General features: G+C 48.6%; 1 protein-coding gene and 1 pseudogene across 4 annotated transcripts in view; one reads left to right on the top strand and one right to left on the bottom strand.

The window, feature by feature from the left end:
• Positions 1–27,792, bottom strand: part of MYLK (myosin light chain kinase) — a 267,670-nt gene that overhangs the window by 93,691 nt on the left and 146,187 nt on the right. For all 4 annotated transcript variants that reach the window (XM_059920960.1, XM_059920958.1, XM_059920959.1 and 1 more), the window contains 8 exons: positions 27,689–27,737; positions 26,605–26,770; positions 25,475–25,640; positions 23,068–23,086; positions 21,370–21,905; positions 20,595–20,801; positions 16,148–16,282; positions 12,927–13,079 (listed from right to left, as the gene is read on the bottom strand). In XM_059920960.1, coding sequence (XP_059776943.1) covers positions 12,927–13,079; positions 16,148–16,282; positions 20,595–20,801; positions 21,370–21,905; positions 23,068–23,086; positions 25,475–25,640; positions 26,605–26,770; positions 27,689–27,737 — 1,431 coding nt within the window. The remainder of the gene's footprint in view (positions 1–12,926; positions 13,080–16,147; positions 16,283–20,594; positions 20,802–21,369; positions 21,906–23,067; positions 23,087–25,474; positions 25,641–26,604; positions 26,771–27,688; positions 27,738–27,792) is intronic.
• Positions 128–3,571, top strand: LOC132365084 (eukaryotic translation initiation factor 4 gamma 2-like; annotated as a pseudogene).

Genomic DNA, 27,792 nt, shown 5'->3' with positions numbered 1-27,792 from the left:
GGGTTAACAAATAGGTTTTCCATTATTCTTGGAATTCTCCCTACGTCGGGCTCTGACCTGCCTCGTGTGAGCCGCAGGGGAAGGAGCAGTAAGGTTAGGTTGTGCTGGTGTCTATTTCCCACACAGGATGGCCCTCGTGCAGGACGAGCTCCCAGCTGCCCGGTCTCTGGTCCTGCCCTTCGTCCTGTGAGCCAGGTGGCTTTGACCTTCAATAATTCTTTGTTAGCCTTCTTATTTTTGTCTTTGGGGGCGGGGGGGGGGCAGGGGTAGGGACAAAGAAGGCTATGGTATCTCTAAGTTAAACTCTAAGTTTGGGGGAAGAGGGACTGTGGTATTTTGAGTTCTTCTTAGCACAGGGCCACACATACCAGACCTTCTCCTGGAAGCCTGCAGCCATGAGGACACATTTCCAGGGTGCTTTACATACCTGGGAAAGGCCTAACTCCAAACTGGCCACTAGATTTTTATCTGCTGGCATTGAAAACAAAATATGGTGCACTGCAGAGCACACTCAACACGGCCTCTGCGAATGAGGGTGAGAGAGGCTGGGAAGACCAGGTAGGCAGGAGGACACTTTCCCCCAAGGCAGGTGCCGTGTGAAGGGCGTGGAGCCAGAGTGCAAGGGAAGACAGGGCCCATGACCAGAGGATGGGCTCTCAGAGCCATCCTGCCCCAGCCCCTGGCGTCACTGCCTTTGACAGGGGGCAGCCACGCAGCCTTGGCCTTGGCAGAAGGCCCCGGGAGTGGGCTCCGGGGGCCCATATTGGAAATGCAGAGATCTCCTTTCTCTGACTGAGTGGCAGTAGCCAGGGAAGCAGGCTGCCTCAGGAGAGTTGAGGAATTTCCTGCCTTGCACAGACTGAGAAGGCTCGAGGACAAAATGTTTTTGCCTGTCCAGGGCCCTCCCTGTTCCCGCCTCTCCGCTGTCTCAGCCAGAGTCCCCAGCTTCGCAGAGCTCCCTGCAGACGGGCTCTTATTCCTAGGTGCTGTGGAAACATCAAAAACTCCAGCTCCCTTTCCTTCAAGCCAGTGCAGCTCCTCTTTGACCCCCACCGTCTCCTGGGTCTTCCTACTGCCCAGTTTTCTGGCCTGGGGCTTTACGGGTCTCGGCCAGTGGGGACTAAATGCCTATCTATAGCTCCCTGTCCTGAGAGGGTGGCCTGGGCACTGACTCCCAGGTGGCAGCTCACTGGTTCTCTGAAAGCCACTGAAATGTAGGATCTGAAGCCGGGTCCTGGTCTTGGGCAAGTCACTGCCTCTCTCTGAAGCTCGACTTCTTCATCTGTATTTAGGGTAATAATAGTATAATCACAGGACCTGGGGGTTTGAAAGAGATAATCTGTGAAAATACTTTGTCCGACCATCCATCATCAATAGTCACAGGTGTGTAAGCCTGGCACGAGAGCTGACTCACACCTACACGCTTGGGCTCAACTAGCTGGTGGGTTTATCAGCAACAGAAGAACAAACAGAGCCTGCACCTTCACCCCAGGATTACAACTCATTTTTATGTAACCTAAGGGAAATACTGTTAGGAATACAAATGTGTTGCTTAAAAATATCAGGGATATATCTAAAGTAAATCTAAAGCAATTTGAGAACAAAATTTCACTGCACTCCCTCAGAGAGAGATGAGTGAGAGTGCCTGAATTTGTGGGAACTGCCCCGGCAGGTATTTAGTTCCAATGTCACCCATCGCCTGTGACCCTGTTCTTGCCTCCCCAAAGCCCCACTGTATGTAAGAACGGAGAGAAGAGGGAAGTGACTGGGAGGAAACGTGCAGAATGAACCTGTTCTCGGACCTGCCGTTCAGGGTCACATGGGACTAGAGCTACGGTGAATCGGGCTAGTGGGTGGCTCAGTCATCCCCAGCATTCAACCTCCCCAGAGTCTTCACAGGGTGAGAAAACCAACCCCCTACAATTACACTCTGCGCTGGGGTTCAGGAGCCAACAAGAATGTCAGTTTTGAGACAAGCAGCTTCCTCTAGGCGACCTGAGAGAAGCAGCCCTAACTTGAATCCTGAAACCCCAGTCCCAACCTCACCGCCCCATTTTACTGGTAGTGAGGCCAGGACGTGCTCAGGCGAAGTGAGTTGCCCGAGGTCCCAGAGCCAGTGACAGGCAGACCTAGAGCTCACCGCAGGTCTCCTGACTGCAAGGTCAAGGTGTTCTGGAGGTCGTCTCTTCCAAGGGAGCCAGCCACCGCCTGTGATGCCATGCTGAACTCCCCATGAGGACAAATGTCCTATGGTGACCCCCATTCTTGACCCTTGACAAGGGAGAAAGCTAACGCAGAGCAGGGAAAGCCAGGGGAAAAGGGCAAGGTGCTTGTATGTCATTTAATTCCAAAGCCACACACAACTTCTTCTGGCTCATCTGTGGCCGACTGACCACGTATCAGTTTATGCTCACTCTTGTGTGGACTTAGATAAAATAAGAAGAGACAGATGGAAACAGGTGCTGTGAACTCACAGCCTGAGCTGCGTGATCTGAAGCAAGTTCCCCATCCTAAGCCTCAGTGTTCTCTCCTCTAAACGGATAAGAATACTACCGTTATCATCAGTTACTGACAATCATGCAAAAGTGATAAGGGTAATACACACATCATCAGTATAATGCATGCCAAATACTGCAGGGTTTTCAGATGATTCAAAGAAATAACACCCATAAAACAGCTACAAGAATATCTGGCACATAATAAGTACAGGAATAAATGTTTTGTGCCTTTCCTAACCCAACTGACTGTTTTTGGTTGAGCAAACTCAACCTGACAACACCTGCAATGAGAAAAGTCTCCCAAATCTGGACATTCACATTTAATCAGGCAGAGATCTGAAAGAGCTCAGCTTCCACTGACATAACATTATAATAATTCCTTACAAAGTTCAGCACCTCACCATTCTAAAGGATTCTAAAGGATGTCTGCAGCTCTCAGTTTATCCTCAACACCCCCTGAACTAGGGAAGATTGTGCCCTCATTTTACAGCGAGGCTCAAATTGGAGACGGAACTGGTAAAGCAAATAAAGTGGGATCCATCCCCTCAAACCATATATAAGTGGATTAAAGATAACATCTCTCCCAAACTTCATGTAGAGAAAGGATTTGTGAACATCTTAATGACTAGCTTCTTATAGTACATTTCTAGTGAAGTAAACCCACCCAGTGATGAAACAGATTCTTGCTCTGCTCCTTCCGAAAAACAACTGCTTCTTTCCTTCAAGCCAGTAATGCAGAAATTCCTCCATGATCACGTTGATCTACAAGTCAGTGCCCTCTATGCTCTTCAGGTGCACTGCTACAATAGCAACTTCCCGAAAGGCATGTTACTCCTCTTTTTTGTTCACTTCTATGACATGGAGATTATTGAAGAAGACGCTTTCTTGGCTTGGAAAGAAGATACAACCCAAGAGTTTCCAGGGAAAGGCAAGGCTTTGTTCCAGGTGAATCAGTGGCTAACCTGGCTAGAAACTGCTGAAGAAGAATCAGAGGAAGAAGCTGACTAAAAGAACCAGCCAAAGCCTTAAATTGTGGAAAACATACTGTTGCTATGATGTAACTGCATTTGACCTAACCACTGTGAAAATTCATTCTGCTGTGAAGTGTTCACAATATTCAAAGCAGAAGCATGTCAGTTAGGATTTCCTTCTGCATAAGGTTTTTTTTGTAGTGTAATGTCTTAATCATAGTCTACCATCAAATATTTTAGGAGTATCTTGAATGTTTAGATAGTATATTAGCAGCATGCAATATTACATCATAAGTTCTCAAGCAGAGGCAGTCTATTGCAAGGACCTTCTTTGCTGCCAGTTACCATAGGCTGTTTTAAGTTAGAAAACTGAAGAGCAACACTGAATACTGTAGAAATGCACTTTGCTCAGTAATACTTGAGTTGTTGCAATATTTGATTATCCATTTGGTTGTTACAGAAAAATTCTTAACTGTAATTGATGGTTGCTGCCGTAATAGTACATTGCCTGTATTTCTACCTCTAGTAATGGGCTTTATGTGCTAGATTTTAATATCCTTGAGCCTGGGCAAGTGCACGAGTCTTTTTAAAAGAAACATGGTTTACTTGCACAAAACTGATCAGTTTTGGGAGATCGTAAATGCCCTTGAAGTGGTCTTTGTGGGTATGAAACAAATGGTGAGAATTTGAATTGGTCCCTCTTATCATAGTATTGAAATTAAGTCTACTTAATTTATCAAGTCATGTTCATGCCCTGATTTTATATACTTCCTTCAGAGAAGGAAGCTGGCCTGTCCTAAGAGCTGACATGGCCAACGGAGTCCTGGTCTGGATGCATCCCTTCCCGTCCTGAGAACAAAGGCCAGTTGCCTAGATTCCACTGGGAGCTTTCTGTCACTGTGCTCACGCCCAGAGTCGCCCGTTCTCCTAGAGATGTCTCTTCTAGGGTTGTGCTTTAGCTGTCACCTGGCACAGTCCTGGTTTGAGGCAGGGTAGGCGGGCCAGGGTCTGAGGTGAGAGGCCCCCAGTGGCCATGAAGCCTCAGGGAACCTGAGCCTTCTTCATTTGGGGAAGGCAGGCACTGGCCGTGGCACACCAATAGCAAGGGAGCGGTCCCTGGGACCCTATGACAGACTTGCTTCCCAGCTCAAATGGGGGCAGACTAGATAGACCCCAGGGCTTCCCCACACCTGTGCTTCCTCTGCTTTGCTGAGACCAAGCCCAGAGGGGCCCTTCTCTCTGGAATCCAGGATGGGCCAAGCCTCCTCGATTTACTGGCCTAGGACTAAAGATCTGAAGTGGACTTACCTGTTGCTCTGGTACTTGGTCAATTGGCCAGTGCCTCTCCACTCACTCACTGACTTACTCCGCTGTTAAACTGAGCAGCTAGGTACTGGGGGCTCTGTTCCATTTTGAGAGAAAGGAAAAGGACCTGGCCTGTCCTCCAGTGGGAAAGACAAGAACTAAGACTAAGAATGCTGGGACTTCCCTGGTGGCGCAGTGGTTAAGAATCCGCCTGCCAATGCAGGGGACACGGGTTCGAGGCCTGGTCTGGGAAGATCCCACATGCCACGGAGCAACTAAGCCCACGCGCCACAACTACTGAGCCTGCGCTCTAGAGCCCACATGCCACAACTACTGAAGCCTGTGCACCTAGAGCCTGTGCTCCGCAACAAGAGAAGCCACCGCAAGGAGAAGCCCGCGCACTGCAACGAAGAGTAGCCCCTGCTCGCCGCAACTAGAGAAAGCCCGTGCACAGCAATGAAGACCCAACGTAGCCAAAAATAAATAAATAGATAAACTAAAAAAAAAAAGAATGCTTATAAGCAGTTTATTGACAAGTAAAAATGATGCCACATAGACTAAGCTGTAGCAAGACTTAAGAAAGGGAAAGAGGAGTGAGAGGAGAGAAGAGAGAGGGCGGGAGAAAGAAGGGACGTGGAAGAGGGACTGAGGGAAAAGGAAGGAGAGAGAGAGATGGGGAGAGCACTGCTTTCTGACCCTACATACCCTCCGAATTTTCCCTCCTTGGCCATTTTTGCTCTGTTTTGACCCATTAGAAACTGTTTTTGAAGACAGCTCCTATTCATGAACTTAAACATGAAATTCTTGCTCTGGGGAAGCAAAAGTATCAAACAAATGATTTCTCAGGGTCCCAGAGCAGCAAAGTAGAAAGTAGATGGGCTGAGGCAGCTGGAGGTCTAGCGCTGCTGCCTATTAGCTGGGTTATTGTGACTTGACCTCTGAGCATCAGTTTCCTTCATCTGTAAAGCAGAGTTAATTCAAAAGTGGAAAGTGGAGTTGTTATGGGAATTAAATAAAACAAACCAGCTTTTCTAACTGATTAGATTTTGTCTATCAAAACAATGTTCCTCATTAGAAAAGCTAATTAATAGTGGTCTTGTTTCAACACTTATAGGAACTGGTATTAACCCAATACTAGATTTTGAAAAGCTCTTATTTAGAGGAAGTTAAGTACCCACACAACAGGTGCTATTTGTTACCTTTCTCATGAATTCGCATACAATAACCGGTATGACCCTGCTCCTCAAACCTGGAGACACGAGTGAGGGCTTTGGCTTCTCTTGGGCTTGAAATTAAGAAGCCCCTACAGCCTTTGTCCCAGTGCTGGTGTGATGGCAATGTCTCCCTCTATACTGCAGTCATTCTCCTGTTCTCCCCTTCTGAGTCCTTCCTCTCTTTATATGGGTTTAGCAAGAAAAACAATTTTGAATTTCTCCTTAGAAATTTTCTCTTGGAAGTTTTCTCCACCTGTCAACTTTTACTAGCCAACACGCTGCTCTCTAAGGCGCCCCCATGGTTGTCGATCTGAATTTGCATACACATTGAGTAGTTTGCCTTGAAAATGGCCCTTAGCAGGCTCCCAGCTCATTCAAAACTTGTGTCAGATTAAAACAAAAAATTATAGAATGTTACCTTTCAAGTGTTTAAACAGATGACACAAATATGAAACAGAGACAGAATACCTACCATCTAAAGAGCTCCTGAAACCGTGTACAAGTCCCTGTGTCCTTGTCATGTTGTAACAAAAATAGAAATGAGGTTTTTCCTCTCTTGATAACAAGGAAAATAAAGGGAACAGTGAACAGGTGAGAGAAGAAACATAAACTGACCTGAAAGAATTAATCGGTCCTAGTTTTACTTTAACTGTTACTAATATGTAGTGTCTGTAACTAGATTTGTCCCTCACAAAGCTAACCTCTAAGGCTCTCTGACACTATGTGAATTACATCCTGCCCCTAACATTCTCTGATCCTGTGTGAATTACATCCTGCACCCGGTGTTTACACTCCCTGAACTCTCTTGTAGCAAATCACCCTTTGTAGCATTCTGCATTTCAGAAAGGTCATGGGCCAATAACCCAGAGACAACAGACTGAGCTGCCGCACCCAATTACCAGGCTGCCTGACACCAGCTGTGACTGTTTTGAAATAATGCAAGAAGAAAAATGCAAGAAGAAAAATGCAAGACCTTCACTACTTTGATCCTTATCACCTACCCCAGACTTCGAGCTCCACCTATAAGACCTCTTCTGATTCCTCAGGGAGGGGGTGGGGGGGCACAGTTCTTGAGGTGCTAGCCTACTCTTTGCCTGGCAAAGAATAAAGCTTCTCTATTTCTTTTCCTCCGAAACTCTGTCTCCATATTTCCGCTTGGCATCGATGCACAGAGAGCCAAGATTTCTGGCATCACTCCCCAGGGCTTCCCACCTGGGGAGGGACCACTGCCTGTCACAGCTTTTACTAAGTCCTGCTGTCAGAGCCTCAGGCCCGGTCTCTCAGCATCTTCCCTGCTCTGACACCAGCGTCCCTGGACCCACAGGTTGTCACCAAATAAAAGTGGACATGGAGGGGCCCTCCCCTACTTCCTAGCATCCTCCACTTCTCTCAGGTGTGCAGACACGTGGACCTTTTGAAGATGCATAGTTAGGGGGAGGGAAAATGATTGCGTTTGTCTCCGATCTGCTGAAGATTTTCCTTAAGCTTTGAACCTGAGCTATTTTGCTTAGTCATAAAAATGCAAAATACCATTCCAACAGCAAATCCGATTCACTCCAATCCCTGTTATACTGTGGAAATTCAGTAAATCACCAACAAAAGGCAGTTCTGGAAGCACAATCCTCCCTTCTTCCTTTATTTGGTGCTCAAAATCCAGCAAGGTCCAGGAATCATGGTCTAGCTTCTTCCTTTCCCTAAGTTCCAGGACTATTGACTCTAGAGGGCTCATCAAGGAAGCTTACCTTCACCCAGCCATTCCCCATCTGCAGAGCATTTATGCAGGGTGCAAATCCCTCCCCAGGGACGGATGCGAACTCTCTTCCAACAAAAGTCTGTCTCTTAACCAAATAAACCTACTTGGAGCATCAGCAAAAGGTCTACTTCGGTGGGCATAAAAAGAGATCCTTCCCCCCATAGCCTTGCTCTCTCTTTTGGCTTTTCTTCTCCCCACTGATTTCTCCAGAACCTAAGAAGCAGATGGGAAGAAGCAGCAAGGAAAAGAATGAAAGGAAACAATGACGTGTGACATCCCCAAAAGGATCTCTGACCAGTAATGATAGGGTTGCCAGATGGGAGGCAGGAATCATTGCAACCATAGCCTTCTTACTGCCTTAGAAGTTATAATCAAACTCTAAATGTAAAGGTAAACCATCCAAGCCAGCTGATGTTCCCTCCCGAGGCATGTCTGGGAACCACACTCTCCACCACACTGTCAAAGCACGCATCACACTTTGCCATTAGAACACAAAGCTGTAATTCTGGATGGCATTCCTGACCAAGGACTCTGGGCAAATAAATGCTAGAGATGACCTGCAATGGCTGTAGAAGTAGACCACGATGCAGCTCTAATTGTCCAATTAGTAAAATAAGGCTCCAGCTCCATGACATGGAAACAAAGAAATACTTGGAAGTCCTTCTCTGACAAGAAGGGCCCACATGGCGCACCACACCAGTTCTGTTGTATTAACTTATATAAAACTAAAATATTGGTTAAAAAATAATTTAACATTATATCTGAAAACAGCAGTGTGATGGTTACCTACAGTGGCACCTTGTATGAAAAATAAAGATTTATTGACATAAAAAAAATAATAATAATTTAACATTTATTTGCTGGCCTTCATAGAATTTAGAAGACTTTGGACACATATTGTAGGTGGACTAAAGTTCTTAAAAAACAAACAAAAAAAACAAGGTAAAACCGATGTTTATCCTTTCCCCTCAATAAGTTTCTCTTTAGCTGACATAAGTATTAAAAATGTTTTCAATCTATGTGGAATCTTAAAAAATGGTACAAAACAGAAACAGAGTCACAGATGTAGAAAACAAACTTATGGTTACCAAGGGGGAAAGGGGGGGAGGAGGGATAAATCGGGAGATTGGGATTGACATGTACACACTACTATATATAAACTAGATAACTAATAAGGACCTACTGTATAGCACAGGGAACTCTACTTAATACTCTACAATGACCTATATGGGAATAGAATCTAAAAAAGAGTAGATATATGTATATGTATAACTGATTCACTTTGCTATACAGCAGAAGCTAACATAATATTGTAAATCAACTATACAGTACTCCAATAAAAATTAACAAAAAAAGCGTTATCTCAAAAATATTTTTTTTAATGTTTTTAGTGTTTTTAAACTCATAGAGGGAAAGGTTATACAACGTCCAAAGTGCCTGCCAGTATCCTCCAATTAAAATGGCGGGAGCCTGTCAGTACTCAAAGCTGCCCCACAGAGACCTTGTCACTAATCTGAAAACCAGCTGGGCTTCTACGGATGCTTTCACTGCCTAGTGAATGGCTGACTTCCCTGCTGCCTGTTGCTTTCGTTAGAGGCTCTTTATCAAAACAAATACTCTAATAAATATGCTTATTAAGTTTCATTTTTTATTTTAGAAATCAGGTTTTTAATTTTTTTTAACTTACCCACATGTTATGTCCTTAGGTGCCTTTAAGAGCCCAGCAGGTCTTCACTTAAATAAACAAACCATTAGGCTGAGACACTATCTAAATGGGCACTATTAGCAGGTTAATAAATCCAGTCACTTAAGAATTTTAGCCTTGACAAAGATACTCGGGGTGGGGGGGGGGGGAATAAATTAAAATATTCTAGCCTAAGGAAGCCTCCACACCAATGACTCAGTGCAAATACACTGAAATATTTACTCTCCTTCAGATCTTTCTGGCTTCTGCAGGAATTTAGATTAATCATCCTTTAGGCGCCATCTGGGTCCGGAAGGAAGACTTTCACGGCCTGGTTAACTACTAGAGATTTTTTCCTAGTGTGGGAGGAGGAAAGCAGGAATATTTGTTGGGGGGCTTTTGAGAGCTAGTGTGTGGGTTTGCTGAGCACTCCCATGAACGCTGAGACCCTGGACATGTGAGGAGTCATGTGCAGGGAACGCCCCCTGCACCACCAGGCAGACTCACCCACCTCCGTTGCTCTTTCATTCATTCACTGAACACATGCCCTGCCTCTCTCTCTGAACCCAGTCTCTACCACTTGGCCCCCGCTCCCTTTGCTCCAGACTCACTGTCTCTTAAATAGGCTGACTTGATTCCCAACTCAGGGCCTTTGCACTTGCTGTGCCGCCTGCCTGGAGCACTCTTTTTCCAGTCCATGAGGTCTCTGCTCAAAAGTCACCTTCCCCAAGAGGTTTTCTCCATCACCTAACTAAGAAAGGATCCCTTCCACCCCCCTCTCTATTCTCGTTTCCTTAATAGCACTTGTCGGTATTGGATTAAGCCAGGTGCGGATGATTGCCCATCTCTCCATCAGAATGTAACCGGCAGGAAGACAGAACCTGTCTCTTGTTCATGGCCGCTTCCCCAGAACGATGCCTGGCACCAAGGAGGTGCTCAGTAGAGATTTGCTGATAAGTAAGCACAACCACAAGGGAGGTACAGCTGGTAAGAGAACTCACCCCAGAGGAAGTGACATATGTGGGAGGGAGTTAGATTTGGGGAGGAAGGGGTTCCAGAGGAGAGAAGGCAGAGACAGCAGGGAAAAGAGGCTGCAGAAATCACGTCAGAGTGCTGAGCCAGCAATTTCTGGATGATTGCAAAACCTTGGCGAAAGCTTAAAGAGGTGAGAAAGAGCACCCATGTCTGGCCTTCAACAAAGTACCTGCTGAGCTCTCCTCCAGCAAAAGTTGCCGGAGAATCTGCTCCTGCCTGGAAACCAGACCAGGGGAGGGAGAGCCATTGCCGAATGGCGCCCTCTTGTGGCCAGAGCCCCCAGAACGGATGCTCGGACTATGGCTTTAGTGTGTGGCCCTACACCTCCCTTCTCTGATTCTGATTCTCTCTTCCCTTTACCAAAACCAAACGACCAGACAGACAGACAGAAAAACCACCACCCAGTGTGGCAAAGTTGATCCTTTGGTAAGACCGCTCCTCAGACTTGCCATTTTGAAGGGAGTTCATCTGTTTAAAGGTCGGGACTCCGTTGGACAATCATAAAGGCACCCACTTACTGAGCACGTCCCGTGTTTGGAGATCATTAGTGTGCTTGTTAAGGTAATCCTCACAGTACCTGGGGTGACTCTCAGTGTCCCCATCACACAGAAGAGGAAGGTGAGGCCCGGAGAGGAAACAGCAGCCCGGCGGCACGGCTAGCAAGCCGTGGTCAGGACTCATACCTGGGCAGGTGCTCCACATCCACGCTCCAGCCGTGGTCTGGGGCCACACGGATGGGAGAAAAAGGCCAGGCCCGGGCAGCTGAGGGAGAGGCCAGGACAGTGGTCGGCACAGTAGGGGACTAATGCCTCCACTACAGTCGTCTCCCTCCCCCTGAGCTGCCCCAGAGACTGCAGCCAAACAAGCTGCCAATAAAGAAAGAAAAACTCCACGGCTGAGGCTGGTGCGGGACGTGGACCGGAGCCTCCTGGGGACCCTGGGAGCAGAGCCAGGGCTGTCACGGCGCCAGGCTCGGCCTGCCCTGACCCTGTGCAGGCAGCCCAGCGTGGCGGCCTGAGCTCGGCCACGTCTCAGCCTCCTTCACCATTTATGGTAGCTGAGCCTCTGTTTGGCCTTCACGGGCCAGTCAGTCCCGATGCTGGGAGGGGGCCCTCGCTCACACAGGGCTGCTCTCAGAGCAGATCCACGTAGCTCTGACAGAGTTCTTGCCGGGGACCTTTCTGCTTTGAAACATGCTCAGATGGGCAACCACCCAGGACCTGCCCCTCCCACAGACCTGGGGGCAAGGAGGACAGCCCCCAGGCCGAGTGGGAGGGCTTCCCGGGAAGAAGCAGGGCCAGTCCCCGGCTGGCTGGCCAGGGCACACGGGCACTTCACAGGAATCGCAGAGAACTCAGAGGGGCTGGAGAGAGCCTCTGCTGCCAGGCCACAGCCAAGTCAGGGCACCAGTGCCATTCCTCTATCCCTAGGGGCAACAATGCCCAGCCCCGGGGGCGAGGGTCAGCTCCACTCTGGGGCCAGGGGACTTGCACTCTGCAAAAGGGCAGGAAGTTTCAGTGGTTTGGTGATCTGGGTTCAAAAGGCCAGTGTGGCTCACGGCCTTGGGGTGCTTAGGCAAGTGACATTGATTTCTTGAGAGCCTCAGACGCCTCTATGTAAGATAGGAGGAGCACTGCCCCCCAACCCTGGGCTGCTGCTGCTCACATACAGGGAGACTCTCCCCAAGAGGCCGAGCCCTGGGGGAACAAAGCGGGGAGGCATGTCTCCTGCTAGGCTGCTGGAAAAGCAGGGCACGGCGCATCTGTTCCAAGCGCCCGGGCCCCAGTCACCGGGGGCTCTGGGGGCCCGGGTTCAGCTGGGGCTGGGGAGTCAGGCTTACCTGAACACCTGGGGCCCAAGAAGTCCTTCCCTGGCACTGTCACCATGCCTGCCGATACCACAGCCCAGACAGCTCTGTCTTGAGTCTGTGGCTCTCCAGGGACTTCCTGGGACTAAGCGCTTGGTGCCGATCAATGGATGACAACCATAATAATCAGATTACTGGACACCAGGCTGGTGAGGTATAAGAGCAAGCCTGGGGTGGTGGGGAGGAGAAAGGGCAGAAGGAAAAGGGGGGCAAACGGTGGCCCTCTGGAAGCCTCAATACTGGCACTTGTTACCCGGTGTCTCCCAGTGTCCCCCAGTGCGTGAGGGGTCATTTGTGAGAGCCTAAGTCCTCCAGGGATACTTCATCTTTCAGTGCGTGCGGTTTTCTGCCTACCAGACTGGAAGCTTCTTGAGCCAAGGGAGTCTTTGCCTCTTTCCCCTGCATCTTCCCTCAGCCTTGGTGGGGTGAGGGGATGGGGGACTGGCCTTGCATGTCCATCTCCCATGGCAGACCCTGGTCACTGTGAGCTCCTGGAGGCCATCGCCTCCACCTGCCTGCCTTTAGGTGCGGTGCCCTTTCTCCAAAGCAGATGTGTTGGCAGGAGGGGTGCTTCCAGAGAGGTGCCCAGAGGCTCCTACCATGGACAGTGACCCGGGCGCTGCAGGACACCTGCCCCAAGGTGTTCTCGGCCAGACAGGTGTAGGTGCCATCGTCCTCTGGGAGGGCATCCTGGATGTGGAGCTCAGCCACGCCAGCCTCGCAGGTGGAGTGAGCATACTGGATGGGCTGCCCTGGGGAGGGAAGCACAGCAAGGCTCAGGCAGGGAGCGCCCAGGGGCAGGGTGTGAGCCCTGTCCTCAGCAGGGCAGCTGTTGTCATGACGCTGACGTTCCCCATGCTTGCTCAGCCCCACTGAGGACCGCCCCCAGCCAACTGGACAGAGGCTCGAGGAGGGGAAAAAGAGGCAGGTGCTAGGGAGGTAAAGGAGAGGGAGTGACTGTGTGGGGGGAGGAGCAAGGCCGGGGCTGGTAGGACTTGGGGGACAGATTCTGGAGGCACTTAGAATGCAGGCAGGAAAGGGACAGAGTGCTGTGCATTCTGTTTAAATAAATAGTCCCCAAATCCACATCCTAGACTTCACAGAATCCTGAGCCTGGAAAGAATCTGACAGGGTCATCTGGCCCACAGCCCAGCCTCAGGCAGAACAGACCTCACCCAGACTGCACATGAGGCTCCCGGCTCCGTTTAGATGTCTCCAGAAACAATGATTCCATTTCCCATTGCAGATATTTACCAGAAGCAATTCTGCACCCTCAACCTAACACTGCAATGACATGCATTTTAGGATTCACGGAAAAGATAAATACAGGGAACTAAAAAACGACTCTGGCCCTTTCTTCCAAGAGTCCCTTGCATGGAGGGCCCTTTATTCAGGTCACATAAAGTCCTGCATGGAGATAGAAGTGTGTGGCGTGAAATTCAGTGGTTTCTTTAATGCTATATGTTCCCGGGATTTTATCATTCCAGGATGTGAGCTCTCATTTCCAGGAAAAAAAAAAAAAAAAAAAAAAAGAATCTCATTACTGAAGATCCTGGCCTTAGAGCAGGAATGTTTCCATTCACCATATAGGAAGCAACTGTCCGTTCCTTCCCTTGTCAGCCCAGGCTCCTGGTTTGCACATCATAAAACTGGGGGTGGGCAGTGGGAGAGGGAGAAAGTGCAGAAAAAGGTCCTCTCCCTGCAATCCAATGTTTTCTTCTGCACATAGCAACACTTCACATCTCCATGACAGGGACTGCCAAGTCAGCCACAGGGCCAGAGGAAAGAGATTCCACTGGCCCGACTGCACTTCATAGAAGTGGGGCTGGGGGATGGGAGAGCCAGGGGCCAGGATCCTGCCACTGAGAGGACTGAACACCCGTGTGTGTGTGTGTGTGTGTGTGTGTGTGTGTGTGCATGTACCTAAAACCTCTCTTCCTTGGGAATACCAGTACATTCCATGACTGCCATCTAAGTGCCTCTGCTGTTGAAACCTGTGCCAACAAGCTGTTTGAGAGCTCTCCTTTTACTGGAGCATGGCTCATTTTGGCTCCACAAGCATGGGGTGAAATGGTGGCTCCAGAAAGGAGTTGTTGGCTCAGGGCACTCAGAACTAGGCAACACAGAACTCCCAGCTCCAAGACTGGTGAGATCAGAGTTGGCGGCCAAGGGTCCCCGACTTGTGCATGATCGCCCTCTAGTGGGAAGACTGTGAAAATGCCAAGATTCGCCAAGAGTAAGGTGGGGTTGCTTTTCAGTTTGGAGAGGTGTAGACCAGGGGTCAGCAAACTCCTGCTCATGGGCCAAATCCCACTTGATGCCTGTTTTCGTATAGCCCAAAAGCTAAGGATAGTTTCTCATATTTTAAATGGTGGGAAAAAAATCAAAGGAAGAATATTTCATGACAATTGTGACAATTGTGTGAAATTCACGTGTCCATAAATAAAGTTCTATTACAGTACAGCCACACCCATTCATTTACATGTTGTCTCTGGCTGCGCTCTGTGCCATGACAGAAGAGTTGAGTAGCTGTGGAGAGACTGCATGGTCTGCAAATTTGGAAATACTTACCAACTGGTCCTTTATTGACAATGTTTCTTGATGTCTGGCCTGGAGTGTGAGCCAGGCGGAAGGGAAACTCTCTTGCTCAGAGCCCTTCCTAGTCTTTAACATCCATGCTCTGTTCCAGCTGCAAGGAGGCTGCCTCCTTGCAGTCAGTCACGGAATCCGATAGGAGCTCTGTCTGTAGTGAGGGGTGGAGACCCCAGTTCTCACCTCTCTGCCCACACGTAGGGAGACCCCAAGACAACTTCTCTCACTGACTAGAGATCATTTCTAGCAAAGCCTAAGCAAACTATACCGATGAGGCAGGTTCACAGGCAACACGGCAATGGTGCAGAAATGAATCGGGATATTTGGTGCACAGGTGACGGGCCGCTGCTCCCTTAAGGAGCCTATTCCATCAGCCTGAGAGCCGGCAGAGACCCGAACCTTCTGTTCCAGCCCATCTCCTCACCAATAAAGAAGCCGATGCCCAAAGAGGTAAAGGGGGGCGTCCAAGGTCACCCAACCACTCGATACGGAGAAGGACAAGTGCAGATCCTTCATCCTCCCTGCAGATCCCCAAAGCAGACCCCACTCAATTTCACCAATTTTATGGACTGTTCTCAGTTCTAATAATAGAGTACTCCCATACTTTTGGAATTTAAAGGCTTTGTTTTTAAAAAAAAGAGAAGGGTGATAATATATAAAAATTTTTTTTCCCAAAGGACCTTACTTGGCAAAAAAAAAAAAAAAAAAAAGTTGGGATGTCTCTATAGGACTATAATGTTAAAAAGAATTACTGGTCTATAAACACCCAAACCACTTGCCGCTAAATAAAAGGCAAGATCCCATGAGCAACTGCTAGTGTGGTTCATTAATCTGTTGGTATATTTGTTCATTTATTGACTCAACAAATATTTATTGAGGGCCACTCTGAGCCTGGCCATATGAAAAGGAACTAAATTGCTTGTGCACCTAGGTGCCAGGCATCTCATTAACTGTTTTATATAAAGGATCTAATTTAATTTTCACAACCGCCACCCTGGAAGGTAGGTGGCATTATTCTTGTCTTGCAGACGAGGAGCTCAAGGCTCAGACAGGAGTAAAACTTGCCCAGTGTCCCCAGCCAGGCATTAGCAGACTCCCAGGTCCCATGCTCTCTCTGTACCCCGTGCTTCCTTCTCATGCATAAACGGTTCAGAGTGATATGTGGGGAAGCCAAGTGAGAATGCAGGCAGGGTCAAGGACCCAGGCAGCTGGAGCAGGGGGGACTCACCATTGAGCAGCCAAGTGATTTGGGGCACCGGGGTCCCCTGCACCGAGCACTGCAGCACGAAGTCCTGGCCCTCAACGACAGTGCAGTCCTTTAGGACACTGGAGAATGAGGGGGCCGCCTCCATCACGGCCAGCCCTGTGAAGGCAAAGAACAGACAGGCCGTCTCAGATCACAGCTGACCTGTGCTGTTGACTGACCGGAGGCTGACACCTCACTGCCCTGGGCGCCCAGGGCTTGCTTCTTTGGTGGCCTGGCTTTGCCTGACCCATCATCACACAGGGAAGCAGGCAGCACCACTAAGGCAGAGACCTGGAGCCTGAGGCAGAGTCACTGGCAGGGGTTTTTTCACTGTCACAAGACACCCCGTCTGGGAGTGCTCAGGACCAGGCTGGCCTCCTCCCCTCCGGGACACAAGTTCCCCCCACCCCCACCCCTGCGCCCCCCGTCTTGTCTTGACTTTCACTATCCTGGAGCATCCGCAGAACTCCTCCTTCCCCCGTTCTTGGCCCTATTCTACTTTCTGGTGTCTTTTATCGTCTTTGACGTGTCCCATCAGATGATGCACACATTTTTTTTTTATTTTAAAAATCCTTGGCCAAAATGTTTCATTAGACTGAAAATATGGATAAAATAGATTTTTTAGGAAAACATAAATTGCCTAAGCTGACTCAAAGAACAACTTATAAATTAAAAAAACAGGCTGGCAACCTCTATGATCTAATCATAGAAATATCCCCTTATGGTTTACTCAAGAGATATATGTACAAGGATGAACACTGAAACATTGTATGTAATAGCTAAAGACCCTGCACACTCTTGTGAATATCTTTTTCACTTGTAGAGACCACATGCTCATTGGTGAGGACATTTCAATTTTAAATTATTATAATTAATTTTTCCAATTCCAGGACAGAATCAAATGATGAGGACTTACATGGGTTCTAGTTTTCCAACCTAGGCCAGTGGTTCAGAAGCACTGTGGGCCTGAGACAATGCATTACTCAGTCCCCCTCATGATTCTGATGCACATTCTCACTGAGAACCACTGAGCTGAACTTTCCAGAAGCCTTCTAAATAGGTGAGTTGGGGAGTATTTTGTACTTTGGGGGCCATAATTAAGAGCAATAGGGATAGAAAATCTCTTCTACAACACCCAGAACATGCTGCAGAAGAGTCAAGGTGGCTGATAGCTGAGAAAAGGCAACTGGATTTGGTGATAAGAAGATATCTCACTGGTACTTTTCAAGAGAAGCTATTCAATACAGTGATGAGGGGAAAACCATATTATACAGCAAAGGTTTAAGGGCAAAGGCTAATATTCGAGGGCTTACCAGGTACTTTTCCAGAGGTGACAGTGCCACGAGACTGCTATCTTTAGCTCGTTTTTAGACGAAGTTCATAATTTCCCATAGTCAAGCCCAGCGGTGAAGCAAGGCTTTACACATAGTTCTCTGACTTTACATCCACACTTCTTCCTCTAGCCCCGAGCTCCCCTAAAGGGAGAGTAGGCAGTGGGAGCACAGCTACAAGTCAGGATGTGGTGCATCTGAATGGGACTGGTACCGAGGGAAGGGATGCCAGCCTATCTGGACAGGTGGGGGGAGGCACCACCTCCACCCCTTTGGCCAGCATCGAATTCCCTCATTAGAGAAATGCCTTTGGGAGTCACTGAAAACAATATGGGCTTTTGTGTCAGACCAACATGGGTTAGGAATATGCTATTTTTTACAAGGCATGGGACCGTGAACAAGTCACTTAACCTCACTACAGCTCAGTATTCTCATTTGGAAAATGGGTGTGACTCTATCTCATGAGATTGTTGGGATAACTAAATGGGACCATGCAAGTAAAGCTTTTAGCATGAAGTCTGGCACATTGAACAGGCTTTCAGTGGGGGATTAGCTGTTATTATCAGATGGAAGCTGGGCGTGGACACTGGGCTAGCAGCAAGTTTTGGGGTAAAAGAGAGTGGAAAGAGAACGTGGGAGCTTAAGGGTCAGTGAAACAGAAGGAAGATTTTTTTTTTTCTTTTTAGTTGAGGGGAGACCAGAGCACACCTGTAGGGAGGAGAAAGAGGCCTCTAGATAGGGGGACGGGGAGAGACTGAAGAAATGGTGGGAGAGTCAATCATTATTAGACCCGATCTTTGTGGGGATGGGAGGGATGGAAAGAGAAGTCTTGGTAAGGGAAACAGGCAGCTTTTCTGCAGTGATAGGAAGAGAGAGAGGAAGAGGTGTTAGACGACCTACATCTTGGTGGAGCCTTCTAGAGAACAGCTAAGGAGAAAGGCAGTCAAGCAGGACTTCTGGAATGGCACACTAAGGACTTCCGTAAGTCTGCTCCTCCAGACAAGGAACAGGAACGCTGGCAAAAGTACTCAACATCAACTTTCTCAGAACTCTGGAAATTACCCAAAGGCTTGCCGCATTCTGAGCAGCCTTCATTCTAAAACAAACAAACACACAGCTGAATCTTGGTAAGAACAGCAAGCTTTGTGGCATGCCCAGTTTCCACCCCCTCGCCCAGCTCTGCGGTGGCTTTCAAGCCCACATTGTCTTTCACCCCCAACTTGCTGCAGGTACAGTCTCCACGCACAGCTTCCATTTAATAATAGTAGCTAACACTCCAACCAAAGCTTCTTGGTTTTTAACCTTCGGTGGACACAGTGCTAGGTGAGTCCCCCGCCCTGACACAGAGCCCTGCATGATGAAGCTCAGGTTCCCCGACCTGGGACCTCTGCCTACAGGCGCTCCCACCTCCAAATGAATGGATAACATTCCTTGCAGAGGAATTCACAAATGTAGTAAAATTCCCAATTAAGAAGTGAGTCAATGGTATACAGTGAAAAGCAAGACTACCTCTCACCCCTTCCTGGACCCCCAGTTTCTCTTCCTAGAGGTAACTTGTGGACCCTTCCAGAAATGTTTACGCACACACAAGCATCAGTTTGCTTTGTGTACATAGGTTTTTTTTCCTTTAACACAAACAGCATATGATACACACGGCTCTCTCTGCACTTCGCTTGTCCCCCGTACTAACATATCTTGGACAGGTTTCACTAGCAGGGTCTACAGGTCAGGCACATTCGTTCCCCTGGCTTCATGGCATCTTACTGTGTGAATGAACTAGTAAGCTCTTTTTTTTGAAACATTTATTATGGCAAATTTCAAATATACACAAAAGTAGAGAAAGCTGTATAGTGAATCATCATATCCCTGTTTCTCAACTTTCATAATGGCCAATCTCACTTCATTCATACCCCCTACTGAGTCCCACCACACATGGATTATATCTGAAGTAAATATCAGAAATCATATCATTTCACCAGTAAATAACTCAACTTCTATCTCTAAAATATATGGACTTTGAAAAAAATCACCACGAGATCCACCATCACATCTTAAAAATAGCACTAACTCCTTTATACTGAATATCTTGTCAGTGCTCAAATTTTCCTGATGTTCTTACAAAAAACATTTTTTTAAAGGTGTCTCCATCGGGATCCATGCAAAGTCCATGTATTGCAACTATTGGTGTCTCATGTGTCTTTTCATCTAAGTTTCCTACAGTTTGTTCCTTCTTTCCTTTTGGCTTGCAATTTACTTGTTGAAAAAATAGGTGAAGGTTATTTGTCTCATAGAGTTTCCATCAGCCTGCAATGTGCTGTGGTTTAATAAGTTCCTCAATAGTATGACATGAATGTAGGGTCCCTAAATAGCATTTAAAGTGAAGGGGAAATCTTATAGAGAGATAGATGGGTGCAAGGCTATTGAATGCAGTTCTGTTACAGTAGTGAAAAAATGGAAACAATAGAAACAATCTAAATGGAAACAACAATAAGGCCATGCCTAAACATCGTTCTATGAAATATTATACGGCCATTACAAAGCATGCTTTTAAACGATATTAAAAAATATAGAAAGAAATAATATAGAAAGATGCTTACGTAACGTGAGCAAATTAGAATAGTAAGCAGTATACAAATAGCACAAAGGTAAATTTGTTTTAAAAATATTAAACTACCATTTACTTCTGAGTCATAAGATTATATACATTCTTTAAATTCCTCTCAATGAACATGCACTACTTTTATAAACAGACACTATAATGAGCACAAAAGATGTAGCACTCACATCACCTCACATCACTCTCAGTGTGTCGATCTTGTTCTCTGTGGTTACCAAAGTGAGACTCGGCAGCTCACAGCTGGGCTGGGCCTGGGGCCTGGGCATGTTTATTCTGAGGTGATTCGGATGTGAACTCCTGATCAGGAATCACTCTCCTGGAGCAGTGACTCTGGCCTCGGCCCGTGGGTGGGGGCGATGTTTCTGTCGGGTGGTATACCTTGGGCGGGGGGCTGCAGGAGGTGACGCTTGTGCAGTGTATGAAGCACCCCACAAAGGTCCTCCCTCAGGGAACCCGGGGTGACCTGGAGGAATGTACTCACTTTTCACCAGGAGGGTCCAGCCACAGGACACCCGGCCTCGGACATTGGCGGCTGTGCAGCTGTAGTTCCCGCTGTCCCTGGCCCGGGCTCTCAGGAGGCAGAGGTAATGGGTCCCCCCAGCTTCATAAACCTCGATGGTGCCTTCTCTTCTCCTCAAGGGGGAACCGTCCAGGAACCAGGTCACTTCGGGCTTCGGGATCCCTGAAACTACAGGGCCAGGTTTAGGACGGGAGGCCCCCGAGAGCACGCTGGACTTGTGGGGCGCAGGCAGGGGTGGAGAGGCTGAGCCGGAGGGCAGAGCTCAGTCCCGCGTGCAGCCGCCCTCCCGCTTGAACCCGTTTTCTTACCCCTCCACCCCACATCCCACATCCCAAGATGGAGGCAGGGTCCTTGGGGAGGAGGGCTACAAGGTGATAAGCTAGGTCTCCAGATCAGCCAGAGGGAGGAAAGAGGAAGGGACCCTGCGGCTTGTGTGTGGTGGAGATGGTGGTGATGGGTTTCCCGCGGAGGGTGGTGAGGATTAGGGCTCAGGGTCAGTGCTGTCTCCAACCATGAACAATGGGTCACTGCTGGGAGTTTCTCCAGAACAAGAGACATGACGAGGTTGAGTCCGTCCGGAGGGGAGACCCCTGTAAGGTGCTTCCCGGGGTCGGGGATGGGGCTCTAGTCCAAGGGGCCAGGGGATACAGGAGACTCTGACCACTTAGCCAAAGGAAGGGAGTGGACACCCGGGGGCTAAGTGTGGGCACCAGCGGCCTCAGGCCGCTCTACTCACCCTCGCATCTGAACTTGACTGGCTGATCCTCACTGACTTCCTGGCTTTGGGGCTTGCTCTCAAATTTGGGGAATGTTGTGTCCCCCTGGCCCTCCGTGGGGACCTTCCGGGTAGCAACCTGGCTCACAGTGTCTTGGCTTCCCAGGCCACACTGCCTGGTGTGGAGGGCGGCTGGAGGGCGAGCAGCTGGCTTCTCCCTCTCTTCTCTGGAAGGAGACAGGGCACCCGAGACTGGCACTCTCGGTGCCAGCTGCGCTTTTGCCGCCTGCAGGGTGATGGTGCTGGAAGTCTTCTGCAGGACGGGGGTCCTCAGGGCCTTTCCGGGCGAGTCCCCCGATGGCTCCGGCTCAGATTCCCTGGGGGGCTGAGGCTGGCTCCCCGTGGCCCAGGTCGGGGAGCCACCTCTCTGGATGCTGGAGCAGTTCTTACTCTCAGCTGCAGCCTCCAGGCCATCCAGTTTCAGCCCCTGAGCGATTCCATTGGTCACTTCCTTCCTGATGTCTGAATTGGCCACTTTTGTTCCTCTCACAAGCGACCTGTTTGGCGGGTGTGTGGCGGGGGACAGCGGGGCAGAAGAAGGAATAGAACAATCATCTGGTTACGCGTTACAAGCCCAGACTCCACGGATTACAAAAGCCCACAGATCAAGACAGAGTAAGAGCCGAAGTCTTTCTCTGCAGTTTGCTCAGTTTCCAGCCAGAAAACAAGCAGCCATTCTCGGTCTTCCCTGCCCCTCATCCCCAGCCCAGTGTTCTACCCACACTCATTACATCCGCCCTTTTTCTCTTCTCCACGAGCCCCGACCTGGTTCAGACACGTGCTGTCCGCTGTCCACACGGGCCCTAACCCATGTTCCACAGGGCACGGACAGTCCATCTTTTAAAAACATAAATTGAATGGTGCCATTTTAAGCTTAAGAATTTCCAACAGCTTTTCTACTCGATTAAGAGTAAAACTGAGCTGTTCAAGACGGCCTGCAGGGATGCCAAGTGGGAGCTGGCTCTGCGTGGACCCCCCAAGACACTGTCTCCAGTGCCTACCAGGCTGCAGCCCCTCAGGGTTCTTTGGGCCCCAGGCTCCCTCTCACCTCACCACTTTCACACCTGCAACACCTCTGTTTGGAACACTTTCTCCCTGAGCTTTTCTTCTCTTAGCTCATGCTACTCCTCACAGGCCTGAGCTCAAACATCAAGCTTTCAAAAAGGGGTTCTCTGACCCTCTACTCCAAATGAGCGCTTCGCGTAGACTTATGTTTAGTGCTTATGTTTTGTGTGGCTCTGTTTAAGGCCCTTCTCTACACTAGACAGCTCACCATGCATACCCAGCATCTAGCACAGAGCCTCACGCTCAGGAAAGCAAGCTCTCCCGATGACGTGCTGGGTGAGCAAGTAGATTCTGGCCTTGAACGTGGAGGGCATCTTTGCAGAGCAGTGCCCTTCCTAATGACAGCTAACTAGTAAAGATACTGAGCAGGGTCTGCGAGAGTCTCAATGTTGATGGCAAGCCTGACACAGAACCTGGACAGCAAATTACAATAGAATAAAACTAAACACCCCAAATAAAACAATGCCCCCCAAACAGTCAGTTCTCCCCCCCATACGGTGACTCAGAAATACAGGGCGTTTCTTGATTACGAGCCCTCTTTTCTCTCAGGGCATTTCAAGATGGAAACATGATAATCACAAAGCCTACACATACCTATTGGCATTGTCCAAGCCTGGAAAAAGGGAGAAGGTAGAAAGACCGTTAGTGGAATGTTTTATACACCAAGAACAGAAAGTGATAAGACAACAATATCTTGTTTATGACAGAGTTTGGCTTCCCAAACTCTCACTTTCCCCATCACCTATGGTCCTCCCTCCCTCTCTCCTTTCAGCTTCCCTGGTCCTGAACTTCTTGGGTTAATCTGAGAAACTCCTCTGAGCCCTGGAGACATTGTTAAGCTTCCAGCACGGCCCTGGGCCCTTTATGGCAGCCTCTGCTGCCCCGCCCTGGGCACTGGAGCTTCCTGTTCTCTAGCCCACAGAAGGAAACAAAAGCCACTCTACTGAGAACTTCAAACCCAAACAGTTTAACTTGCATGTGGCCCTCAAAAGAAACCCCCAGTGATCATTTCTGACAAATACCTGCTTCATTTTAAAGTGTACAGAGAAAGTGTAATTTTATTCAGTTCTTCAAAGAAAAAACATACAATTACTAGATATGTTTTTCTTGCCACATGATTTTAAAACATTTTTATCACGGAAAATTACAAAATATACAATAGTACAGAGAAGGATATAACCAACACTGAAAGCCTACACCCAGATTAGGGAAATATCAACCTTTTGCCAATCTTATCTATCCCTTTTTGTTTTGGTTATTTGAGGGGCTTTTTCTGGGAATATTTTCAAACAAAATGTCATTAAGTGCTTCAGAAGTAAACTTCTTTAATTCAGTGCCGGGGCAAGTAAAGGGAGAGGGACTAAAACACTTCTCCAGATGACTAACAGCAGGTCCTGAGTCTGTAGTGAGTTGTGAAGTCAAATGCTATGGTCAGGACAAGGGTTTTTTCTTTTTCTTCTTTTTAATTGCCAACGTTTTCTTATGTGGTAGTCCTACACTTTATTTATTTATTTTAAAATATTTATTTATTTATTTATTTATTTTGGCTGCACCGGGTCTTAGTTGTGGCACGTGGGATCTTTTTTTTTTTTTTTTTAAAGTTTCAGCATGTGGGATCTAGTTCCCCAACCAGGGATCGAACCCGGGTCCCCTGCATTGGGAGCGTGGAGTCTTACCCACTGGACCACCAGGAAAGTCCCCAGGGTTTTTTCTTTTAATGGTGTAGAATGGAAGAGAAAATGCCAGCATGTACTGTACATAATACTACTCAGGATTGTTTCATAAAACTTTTTAGTTAAATCTCTCTCTCTCTCTCTCTCTCTCTTCATCTATCTGTCTGTCTGTCCGTCTGTCTGTCTATCTATCTATCTATCTATCTATCTCCTGGGTTGCAATGTAGAATAAATTTGTTTCTGTGGGTAGTGAACACACTTGGGCCAAAAATGTACAGAAAGCAAGAAGGGGTATTTTCTGAGAAAGGAAAGAGATGGGGAAGAGGACAATCAAAGAAATGAGGATAAGAAAGGAGGAGGAGGGCTTCCCTGGTGGCACAGTGGTTGAGAATCTGCCTGCCAATGCAGGGGACACGGGTTCGAGCCCTGGTCTGGGAAGATCCCACATGCTGTGGAGCAACTAGGCCCGTGAGCCACAACTACTGAGCCTGTGCGTCTGGAGCCTGTTCTCTGCAACGAGAGAGGCTGTGATAGTGAGAGGCCCATGCACCACAATGAAGAGTGGCCTCCGCTTGCCGCAACTAGAGAAAGCCCTCGCACAGAAACGAAGACCCAACACAGCCAAAAATAATAAAAATAAATAAATAAATTTAAAAAAAAAAAAGAAAGGAGGAGGAGAGAGTAAGGTCATTTCCCTCCCAGATCCCCAAATCCCAGCCCGCTCAAGGTTCCCGCTAGAATGAAGTGACGTCAATCCCCTTCCCCCTCCACACACTCTGGCTTCCCCAGGCTGGACTTGGCAGAACCAAGGGGAATGTAAGGGAGAGGCATATTCAAAGAGATTTCAAGAGAAGAGTTTACTGGGGCTGATGACTACAGCAAGAAGAGACAGCAAGTCAAAGGCGATGCTGAAATGCCCAGTCTGGTGGGAAGCAAAGAGTTACGCTGAGGGAGCACCTGATCTGAACGACAGGATGGATGACAAGATCAATTTCAGGCAGGTTAAATCTGAGGTGATGGCAAGACATTAGCAATGCCCACTCTTCCAAAAGGCAATTAGAGATGTAAATAAAAAAGGAGTCTGAGCAAGAAGGAAAAACTGAACACAGGTGTGCAGACACACGTGAAACATCTTCCTCCGTGGCCGTGTCTGTGCTACCCGCCTACCCTTTCTTCTGATTCAAGACCCTGCCCCCGGGGAGGGACACATGAGTAGGTAAGTGTGACACGTGTAACACATAGACACGTAACGAACAAGCAGCTCCTTCTAGGAGGGTAGGGACTCCAGGAAGGGACGGTCCAGCACTAGCCCTCCCACCGCCTGATACCTTGGATGGAGAGCTCCGCAGACATGGAGGCCTTCCCTGACCCGTTCACCACCAGGCACGTGTACACTCCCACGTCGTCTTGGTTGACCTCGTGGATTTCCAGGACTTGCACCCCATTCTTCTCAGACATAGACACACGGGAACTGGGCTGCAGGGGAACATCTCCCTGTGGACGGCACAGGCAGCTTGGTCAGAGAAACTGCTCGCCTTTTGACTCTGTCCTACCTCCTGCCAATCCAGGTGGGACAGACATCAGGCGTGCACAGCAGGGCCCTCTGCTCTGGGCTCTGTCAACACGCTTGGCGAGCAGCCTGAGGGCACCCCTAGGGCCCTGACCCGAGGCGCATAGATGCGCTGTGGTGTTCGGTCCAGCTGAGGGCAGGTGTATGGAACCTGTTTCAAAGGAGCCCTAGTTTGAGGTGGGAAATCCTATTTTCCTCACTTTAGTTCTCCTCTGCCTCCCTCTTCCTTTTATTGATGTTCCAGGGTCAGTACAGGAGAATCAGGAAACAGGGAAAAGGCATCCTGTCACTCATTTTTATCCAGGAGTTCCATCTGTGAAAAAGCTCCTCTCCCTGGCCTTGACCCCCAGGGCTCCTCACTGCCCTGTTAACATGGGCTGCTCCGCCTCCCCACTGCTGCCTCCTCTTCCCCCTCCCCCACCTCCTCCCCCACCTCTGTCTTCACATTGTTCAGCCCTGAATGATTTATAAAGCACTCCCACGTGGAGCCTCCCAACAGTATTTGGAGGTAGGTGGGATTATCTCTGCCTCATAGATAAGGAAACTGGGGTTCTAAGAGATCAAATGCTTTGCCCAGCATCTCATGCTTTGTCAATCAGGGAGCTGTGGCTTGAAATCAGCCCCAGACTTCAAACTCCACTCTCCTGACATGGTCAGGTCTGTCTTGACTCGGAAGTTTTATACTGTTTTGTGACTGTGTGGATTACAGGACATCATGGGCTGAGCAACACAGGGAGAGTGTGCAAACAGGGGCAAGAACAGGCACGGCTACCAAACACATGAGAACCTCGAGGACGCTCTACGGTTGAAGTGGAAGGGACTGATTGGGAAGACAGACTCCCAGTAGTCCAGGGATCTAACCCAGAGTCAGGGCAGACAAAACCTCACCTTGAGCCAGGAGACCTGTGGCTGGGGCCGGCCAGTGATCTTGCAGGAGAATCGCCCCATCTGTCCTTCTTTGACCACCGCTCGGCCCAGCTTAGTAGCAAACTTTGGTGGGCATTCTCCCCAGATGCTAGGACGGGTCTCCACCGCAGGGGCTGCAAATCTGTCCCTGGAAAGAAATCAGCAGAGAATCTACAGCAATGCAGATCCTTTTCTCTCTGTCCCCACCCAACTTACTTAAGTTGGGCTCAGAAACCAGCAAAGGGCAACCTTCCCAATTCTGTGCCTCAAACACATTTCTGGAAAAATCTGTGGCACCAAAACCTATTTCCTCCACCTCCTGGGCATGCAGCTAGCCTTCAGTTACTAGCCTCCCTTGAAGTTAGGTATGCTTGAATTCTACTGAGGTCTGGCCAAAGCTGGGCTTTGGCCAACAGACTGTGAGCAGAAAGCAGAAACACCATGTGCCATTTCTAGGCTGGACCCATCAAAACCTCCTGTGCTATTCTCCACAGTCTCTCTTGCCCACTTTTCTGGCTAGATGCAGGGAGTCCTGCTGAGGCTCCAAGGCCTAGGAGATGATGGAGCCACAAAACAGAAGGAGCCTGGGTCCCTGAAAGATAATGGGAAGGTTTTCCACCTGTCCAAGAATATGTGAGCCAACTTTGCTTGAGTAAGAAATCACCTTTCCCTGTGTCAAACCATTGCGATTTGGGGGCTTGTCTGTTACAGCAGCCACTGTTACTTACCCTCACCAATTTAGGCTTACTTGCCATAAGAAATTCACATACTGACTTCCTCTTCTAAGTCTGCTTGTTTAAGTCTTCTGTTGCCTTGGTTGTTAGGGACCCCTGCAGACTATGGCCACATAGCCCACTTCCATTTAGCAACTGGACTAGTCAAAGGGGTATCTATAGAGGCCTCCAGGTCAGGAGGTGCCGTATGACTGACACATCACACCCCAATAGGCTCCCGCTTTAGTTACCATAACCCAAGATGTTTGAGAAGACTTGCTCCCCAGGCTGTTCTGCCAAGCCCTCAGGAAACGCCAGTTACCTTACACTGGGTTGGACATCCTGGAACTTACCCCAAGGCTTTGGAAACAAGAGGCTGACCATGCTTCTTCACAAAGCCCCCTGCAAGTAGGAAACAAAGAGAAAGAGGCTTGAAAAGTCCGGTCTGAGCCACAAA

The sequence above is a fragment of the Balaenoptera ricei genome, chromosome 4, assembly GCF_028023285.1.
Source record: "Balaenoptera ricei isolate mBalRic1 chromosome 4, mBalRic1.hap2, whole genome shotgun sequence".
Lineage (NCBI taxonomy): Eukaryota > Metazoa > Chordata > Mammalia > Artiodactyla > Balaenopteridae > Balaenoptera > Balaenoptera ricei.
Note: the sequence above shows the minus strand (reverse complement) of the source record. Positions and strands in the feature narration are given on the sequence as shown.